Below are 9,284 nucleotides of genomic sequence, written 5' to 3' on the forward strand. Positions count from 1 at the left end.
GCTCCTGACGGGGGTTGGTACTGAAGGAAGGAATGCTGAAGGTTGTCAGGCCATCATGACCTGGATTCCTTTCCCACCATGATCACTTCAACCCCCCCAGAAGAGAGATGGGTGTCTGAGTTAAGACAGGTGGCATGCAAACTGACCCTCCACATCACAGCCCTCTCCCCATCATCATTATCAAATGCTACTCTACAACATTTTAAGATTGGCTTGAACAAAACAATTCTATGAGCAGAGTATAATGATGAGTGACACTTTCTGTGTCTCTGGAAGGTCTTGAACAAGGCATGATTCTTCACATTGAGCTCTTTAGACTTATACATTTGGAACACTCATGGTATCAAATTGGTGTCATACCTACCGCTGCTCAGGCAGCTTGGCAAAGCACATGAAGAAGATAGAACTAAGTTGCCACGAAATTCAAGCTTCCCTTTCCAGAGCCCCTGGATCAAGGGTGACAATGACAAGGAAATGTCTTTCTCAAGGTGGACACAAATGTTCTTGAAACCATTCTTTATGTGCCTTTGGCCAGCTTTGGCCAGCAAAAATTAACCCCCATTTCCCAGCATCTTTAGCAGTGATCAGTCTGGGACTTGACCAGATGTAGTTCTTTTGGAGAGTCTATTGGCTGGTGTGTGTGTGGTGGTGGAGAGAAAGGTGAGGTGGTTGGAGCTTGGAATGCTGTGACTATCTTGGGGGAGGGGTAACGCTGTCCACACACACACACATTCTGAAGGGGGAGGGGTGTTGTAAGTAGTCATTGATGTTTTAACAGGGCTGTCAATGGGACTGGAATCTGGATTGGCTGAGGGGTTAGCCCCTGAGAGAGAGGGCCTGGATGTTTCCATTGATGTATTGAAACCTATGCAGAACATTGATGTATGCATGTACAACCCAATTAAGGAACAGCTCTTAGCTGTAATCACCTCAGAAGACAACATGTGAAGCGGACCAGCTATTTGCACAAGCAATTAATTCCTATTTTTGTGTCTGCTTCTTGACCAGGCTGGGAAATACATTCACACCGTGTAGGCACAGGAAGGGCACCCTATCTGGTCTCAGAACTGCTCTCCACAGTCCTTCATAGGCTTAGAACCATTCCCTCACAGAGTAAGCTCTCGCTCTACCCTCACCTAGAACAGTTCTCATGCCGCACTCATGCTTCTTCTCCCCTACAGAAAGCAAACTGGACATAGAGATCTTCTGGCTTTGGAACAGTTTCCTATCCCTGTTCTCTAACCACCTATTCCACCTCTCAACCTACACAGAGCAAGCTGCACATGGAGGGCTTCCGTAGCCTGAAGGAGGGCGAGGCGGTGGAGTTTACCTTCAAGAAGTCGTCTAAAGGCCTAGAGTCTGTCACGGTGACGGGGCCAGGGGGAGCACAGTGTGTGGGCAGTGAGAAGAGGCCTAAGGGGCAACAGAAACGACGCTCCAAGGGGGACAGGTGAGACTGTTCAATTAACATCTTTAAATGGCGCATAGCCGAACCATGCATCTCCAGATATCCCCACTCACTCAAAATAATTCCATGATTCGGAGACACTGTAAGACCCTGCTTATAGTATTAAATATGAAGATCGCTGCAATATTAACAACGAGCTTATCTGGCAAGGTTGTTTACAAATAGTCTGAGGGTGTTGAAGTCACTGAAAATATCTGGTATCATCATCATGAAAGTTGGCAAGTTTACGGTTTTAGCCACAATGCTGACATCAAACAGACTTATCTATCCTCTTTGGGGGAAATTCAGGACAGAGTTACACACGTATAAATATAACTTTATTCCCTTTGTATGTACTTTTCTCTCTATGCATATTCTGACATTGAACTTAAGCAGTGCGGGTATATTTATTATATCATACTATTGTATACTATTCTCCATATTATAATTATATTGTAGGCTATACTACTTCCAATGTTACCATTAATGATCTGAATGTGGCAACTTTCTGAACGAATAAAACCAACTTCTTGGGGTTAGTGCGTAAAGGCTCTATTTTTCCATGAAGTAGGATTCATGATTATTCCCTAAACAGAAATCATGTGTAAAATCAAGAGTGTTTTTAAATCTACCCATGGGTTCTGAAACTGAGACAAATATGCATATGTTTTCATGACTATCTTTCTATATTTTGAATGCATTTTCCATAGTCTACATTCAAGTCTTACCTACATATGCTAAGTCTGCGTTAAAAAGGCGTACATTTCCTAGGTCTGAATCGGCACCTATGTGCCTATTGATTCTTATGACATCAAACACTGCATAGATGTGAGTGTATCTAACACGGTCTCTGTCTCTCTCGCTGACTCACAATCATAACAGTGGGATTCAGACGTAAAGAGGGAATAGGGGATGCAGAAAAGGGAAAAGGATCCTATCCATTTAATTGATACCAGATGTAAGTGCCCTGAGAGAGGTCATAGGTCATGGCTGCCATGGCAACGGTGGGTGTGTTGTGTAAATGAGGTGGGGGGAAGGCAAAGCCAGAGAGAAAGAGGGGTCAGGGGTTAGAGCTCAGGGTGCAGTATTGAAACAAAGAGCCCCCTCTGCTCTCCTCTCCCACCCTGGTGCCCACACTGATCAATAACCAACGGCTCCCTAGGAGAGGGTCTATGTGTTTGTGTATGTGTGTTTGGTAGGGGGTTGGTACTCAGAGGAAAAGGGCAGAGGACAGAGGAAGGAGGGAAGTGGTAGTAAGCTTGGGAAGGTTCTGATGCTCCAGGGCTTCATCTGCATTGGAGTTAATGCAATTACAAAATTCCCCATTGTCATTATAGTCTCAACATCTACTGATTTAAGATTGTGTGACATGTCTGTATTAAGGCATTGGTTTTAATGCACTATACACCTCCTAAAATGATCACACACAAGCATACACCTACACACGCACACATACATACAATCATGCAGTAAATAAACTATGCATACATAAGAGGCCGTAATTCTATTAACGCGGATACTTTCTCAAGATTGACTTAATCATATAATATACTGAACAAAAAATATAAACGCAACATGTAAAGTGTTGGTCCTATTTTTTCTTGAGCTGAAATGAAAGATCCCAAAAATGTTCGAGGCACAAAAAAGAATGTCTCTCAATTTCTTTCCACAAATGTGTTTATATCCCTGTTAGTGGTCCTTTCTCCTTTGCCAACCTAATCTATCCACCGGACAGGTGTGGCATATCAAGAAGCTGATTAAACAACATGGCCATTACACAGGTGCACCTTGTGCTGGGGGAAAATAAAAGGCAGCTGTTTTGTCACAACATAATGTCTCAAGATGTCTCAAGTTTTGAGGGAGGGTGCAATTGGCATGCTGTCTGCAGCATGTCCAACAGAGCTGTTGCCAGATAATTTAATGGTAATTTCTCTACCATAAGCCGCCTCCAACGTTGTTTTAGAGAATTTGGTAGTACATCCAACCTGGCACAAATGCAGACCACAAGTAACCACCCAAGCCCAGGACATCCAGTTTCTTCAACTGCGGGATTGTCTGATGAGGGGGGTGCTGAGGAGTATTTCTGTCTGTAATAAAGCCCTTTTGTGGTGAAAAAATCATTCTGATTGGCTGGGCCTGGCTCTCCAGTGGGTGGACCAGGCTCTCCAGTGGGTGGACCAGGCTCTCCAGTGGGTGGACCAGGCTCTCCAGTGGGTGGACCAGGCTCTCCAGTGGGTGGGCCTATGCCCTCCCAGGCCCACCCATGGCTGCGCCCCTGCCAAGTCATGTGAAATCCATAGATTAGGGCCTAATGAATTTATTCAATTGAGTGATTTCCTTCTATGAACTGTAACTCAGTAAAATCTTTGAAATTGCTGCATGTTGCGTTTATATTTTTGTTCAGTATAGATGAGATCTGGGGAAATTCAGGAATCTGAAACTAAATGTGGAAGAACACTGCCCTCTGGTGGAAGAATGTGTTACCTGTCTGAAATTATTATATTTGTGTGTTCTCCTCTCCCACTGTGTTCTAGATGCTACAACTGTGGAGGACCTGACCACCATGCCAAAGAATGCCAGCTACCTCCTCAGCCCAAGAAGTGCCATTTTTGCCAGAGCATCAGTCACATGGTGGCCAACTGTCCAATCAAAGCACAGCAGTCCTCCCCTGGCGTTCAGGGAACAGCATTGTCACTGAGGGACGAGGAAGAGGAGCAGAGCCATGCCCCCTTTCCCCCCAGGGAGAGCTATGATTGATCGATTCAGGGATTCAGCCAATCAAAAGGTTTCATTGGAGTGCTGCTTTTGGAACTACATCAGGTTGTCTTTATTTATCGCACAAACAGCAAGAAATGTGTACTTTTATTGATGTGATAGTTGAGATTGAGAGTTAGCTCAGTGTTTTAATTGTATTTTCCCTGCTGCAGCTAAATAAGAGGTAGCCTATGTGGATTTTCCTGGAGATGATTGAGTGCTCTGCTCTCTCACTGTATACCATGTTCTCCCAAAAAGCTTTTGTTAGAAAAAGGTAAAGGAAATACAATCATACAAGTGAATGTACAGATATAGGTGTCCTGACTCTAAGACTGTTTCATGGACAAAAAGGAGTGTGTCTTTCTGCTTATTGAAATCTTCAGGTATTATAAGTCGTTGTGCATTTCTACGGCCAAGTGAATGTTTTAACCCTTTCTGCTGTATGAATGTTGGTACACCATGGTTGCCGATTGGACTGTGTACAATACAGCTTGTCATAAGTGCCATAGCCTGTTCATTTGTCTCATGGGTGATTGGATGTGGCTCCCTCCCTTACAAAGCCTTGACTCAAGGCTAAATGCGAGACCAGCATTGATTGTATGACAGTCTGTCTGTCTGTCTGTCTGTCTGTCCCACAGTTTTTACTATGGATGTAAACATGGCTTTCTAACATATTCTACATATCAGGGGTGTTCTCATACACTGCCCAAATACATGACTTGTTTCTCATTGTCTCGTTGTACTATTTAGAAAGCCAAAGGTATTACATGTTCTTTCTTGGATGGACCTGAGCATTATTTTTTTTCTTTAAGGACATATTTTCATGATTGAGTGCTAGGATAAAGGGACTCAAGTGTTGAATAAGATGGTTATAGGTTTAATATTTACTCCTCTTTTACAGGAGTGGATAGAATATTTTACACCACTTAAATGTATATAGATATGATCTTTTTTATATTTATTATTTATTCATCGTCACTCTCTACCTTTCTTTCTAATAGATAAAGTATCACAATTTGTAGCTTAATTCTTTTTAAACAGAAACCGGCTTTGGTTCTAGCCTCTTGATAGATTCGTGGTTGTATTAAGCAAACAATTATGCCTTACTTTTTACTTTCTCTTTCAATGGGCTTCATTTTCAGTTGACTTCATAATATACACTTTAAATACAAAAGTATGTGGACGCACTTTCAAATTAGTGGATTCGGCTATTTCAGCCACACCCGTTGCTGACAGATGTATAAAATCCAGCACAGTCATGCAATCTCCATAGACAAACATTAGCACTAGAATGGCCTTACTGAAGAGCTCAGTGACTTTCAACATGGCACCATCATAGTATGCCACCTTTCCAACAAGTCAGTTCATCAAATTTCTGCCCTGCTAGAGCTGCCCCAGGTCAAATGTAAGTGCTGTTATTGTGACGTGGAACGTCTAGGAGAAACAACGGCTCAACTGCAAAGTGGTAGGCCACACAAGCTCACAGAACGGGACCGATGAGGGCTGAAGCGTGTAGCGCGTACATTAACTCTTTGTCGGGAGCGTCATGAAATGGGTTTCCATGGCCGAGCAGCCACACACAAGCCTAATTCACCATGTGCAATGCCAATCATCGGCTGGAGTGGTGTAAAGCTCGCCACCATTGGACTCTGGAGCAGTGGAAAGGCGTTCTCTGGAATGATGAATCAAGCTTCACCATCTGGCAGTCCGACAGACTAATCTGGATTTGGCGGATGCCAGGAGAACGCTACCTGCCCCAATGCGTAGTGCCAACTGTAAAGTTTGGTGAAGGATAAATAAAGGTCTGGGTCAGTTTTTCATGGTTCGGGCTAGGCGCCTTAGTTCCAGTGAAGGGAAATCTTAATGCTACAGTACAGCATACAATAACATTCTAGACAATTCTGTGCTTCCAACTTTGTGGCAACAGTTTGGGGAAGGCCCTTTCCTGTTTCTGCATGACAATGCCCCCATGCACAAAGTGAAGTCCATACAGAAATTATTGGTCGAGATCGTTGTGGAATAACTTGACTGGCATGCAAGAACTCTGACCTCAACCCCATTGAACACATTTGGGAGGAATTGGAACACTGACTGCTAGCCAGGCCTAATCGCCTGACATCAGTGCCTAACCTCACTAATGCTCTTGTGGCTGAATGGAAGCAAGTCCCTGCAGCAATGTTCCAACATCTAGTGGGAAGCCTTCCCAGAAGAGTGGAGGCTGTTATAGCAGCAAAGAGGGGACCAACACCATATTAATGCCCATGATTTTAGAAGGAGGTGTTCGACGAGCAGGTGTCCACATACTTTTGGTCATGTAGTGTATTGTGCTTAAACCAATGCAACAATATTCTGCACTAATCATGTGTAGGAGTATGGGTATTTCTTAAAGATATTTAATTGCTCATTGATTGTTATGACTGCAGCCAGGATTTAATTTCTCTGAAATCCTCATGTTGAACTCAGGGAAACCTATTTAAAGAGGAGCTTCTTTAGAAGGAGAAGTAAAGTGTTTTATGTGTGTACCTATAGCCTACAGGCTGGGTTGCCGGAAAATCCATGCAGAACATTGATTGCCAAATGGGCAATGCACTATTTACACGTTGCTATGACGTTACTGTAGTACAGCTAGCTATATTTAATGTTATATTATAGTTTTGCTCTCTTTTTCTGACTTAATTGGTGATCAAGTTGTAAGAGAGCATAGGTAATAGAGTAGCATGATATTTCCTTAGACACCCTAAGTTATTTCTCTGGTCTCTCTCTAGAAGTGGCACACAACCAATCTGAAGCATCAAACCCTCGACCTCCCCACTTTTTGTGGATATTGTACATATTCAGCTTCGTCACGATATTAATATAATGTTGTTTATTTCCGTTTTTACTTTGCATGGTAGTCAGTCAGTAGTTAGAGTAGAGTAGATTCACCTCTCCATATAGGGACTACACAATGGGCCCCTTTTGTAGACAAAGCATTTTGATGACCAGGGGTGGACTGACTATCTGGCCTTTCCGGCAAAGTGGTCCTATCTAACTTTTTTTTTTTGTGCAAATTTATCATTATCATGGAGGTCTTTAGGGAAAAAATTGTCCGGTGTGTTAGAAATGACAAGGGGCGATTTCTGGTCGAGACTGCCCTTGTTGATGTCCTTTCAAGCGCTTGTGTTGATGGGCTATGACATTTGCCACTTGATGGCACACACAGTCATATCTGCTTGAGCCTAGTATTTTGTCACTTCATGTATTTAGGCTGTAACATGATCCTTTAATTTCCAGAGACCAGACAATGCGCCTATTCTTCTTAATTAATTTAGGGTAGGTGGGAGTTTTTTTTATAAAATATTTCTTACTGTATGAGAACAAGACAGAAATGCCTTGTCAAGAATCTATACAAGTCTACCTCAGTATGTTTTTGAAAATGGACAATGACTGAGTTTTTTTTTAAATCAAGTTCGATTTGTCCATTCATTTTGTGAGATTGTTTTGAATGATTTTTTTGTTTCAGTTTGCAATGTATTGTTTTCCCCACATAGAAATGCTGTTGAATTGCTGTTGAAATGCTGTTGAATTGCTGTTGAAATGCTGTTGAATTGCTGTTGAAATGCTGTTGAATTGCTGTTGAAATGCTGTTGAATTACTGTTGAATTGCTGTTGAATTGCTGTTGAAATGCTGTTGAATTACTGTTGAAATGCTGTTGAATTGCTGTTGAAATGCTGTTGAATTGCTGTTGAAATGCTGTTGAATTGCTGTTGAAATGCTGTTGAATTACTGTTGAAATGCTGTTGAATTACTGTTGACTGTTCTTCTTTTTTGTGATTATACATTGTCTGCATCAATACATGAGACATTTTGGTATTATTCTATGCATTGATATTGTGTATGCTTAATTTGAACTGAAATAGGTGCCAGTACTCATGTTGGGTGCCAGTACTGTTTATATTTAGGTGCAGGAGCTCCACAATACTTTTGAGCTAATATTCTATAAGAGGAACAGGAGCTCAAGCAGTAGAAAATTTGAGGTGCTGGTACTGAGCTCCGGTGAATTTCTGTATAACATGATAATACTGAACTCAAAGCAGGAGGGGTATATTACTCTGTATGTAGGTGACAACAGCGCCTCTTGAACAAATCACCTTATCTATACTTACCAGGACAGGCAAACACCCTAACAACCTCAAGCAACCTCAATAAACCTCTGATATCTCTGTTGTGTTTCTGAAGGCGTGTGACACTAGGTCTACTTAAATACTAAAGTGTCAAATTATAATCATATTCAGTGTAGGCTGTTGGAAAAAATTCCAAGGACTTACTGTCAGAAATGCATTTGTTTAATTTTGTTACAAATCTACCTCTGATCTTTTGACACATTGTATTATGGACAAAAATGCATTATTGTGTAAGTTATGCTTTTGCATATGTTTCTGTCATATGAGTTGAAAAGTATGGTTACAAATATTTACAATCATTCCCCACAAAATGAATACCCGATACCCATTTTCCTCATACCATATATCCTTTCGGGTCACTATCTCAATTAGGCCTATATGTCAGTATTCAATGTATAGGGTTATAAATGAAGCACAAAACAAACAATAGGCCTGATATTGTGTTACTTGATTTCTCTGCTTTGCTGTTTATTAGACCAAAGAATGTAGCTATGTTGACTATTATCACCAACCACAAAATGTGGTACAGTAGGCCTGTAGCTCACTTTGACAAATCATATACCAAGCTTTACTGCCAACTGAGTTGCAAACAACGCATAGTAGTGTTGACATGTGCATCATTGACTCACCTGTTAATAAACAAATGCCAATATGATACATTGCTGGTGGGTCTGTCTCTTTTTAGGCTACAGTTACGGCTGTGATTGGGAGTCCCATAGGGCGGCGCACAATTGGTCCAGCATCGGCCAGGGTAGGCCGTCATTGTAAATAAGAATTTGTTCTTAACTGACTTGCCTAGTTAAATAAAGGTTACATTTAAAACATTTACAAATTAATGTGATGCAATGCTGGGCCTATATTTGATTAATGGGTTGGTAGTCTAGTGCCTGGAGACTTTAAAGTTGTTTTACAATGTAAC

At 41.7% G+C, this 9,284-nt stretch overlaps 1 protein-coding gene across 1 annotated transcript in view; it reads left to right on the top strand.

The window, feature by feature from the left end:
* Nucleotides 1-9,020, top strand: part of LOC110489411 (protein lin-28 homolog A) — a 26,928-nt gene extending 17,908 nt beyond the window's left edge. Inside the window, exons 5-6 of the mRNA XM_036970890.2 lie at nt 1,272-1,450; nt 3,982-9,020. Of these exons, the coding sequence (XP_036826785.1) occupies nt 1,272-1,450; nt 3,982-4,204 (402 nt within the window). The 3' untranslated portion in view covers nt 4,205-9,020. The remainder of the gene's footprint in view (nt 1-1,271; nt 1,451-3,981) is intronic.
* Nucleotides 9,021-9,284: the final 264 nt, after the last annotated feature.

The sequence above is a fragment of the Oncorhynchus mykiss genome, chromosome 30 (genome assembly GCF_057628025.1).
Source record: "Oncorhynchus mykiss isolate SJ-2025 chromosome 30, ASM5762802v1, whole genome shotgun sequence".
NCBI classification, from domain to species: domain Eukaryota; kingdom Metazoa; phylum Chordata; class Actinopteri; order Salmoniformes; family Salmonidae; genus Oncorhynchus; species Oncorhynchus mykiss.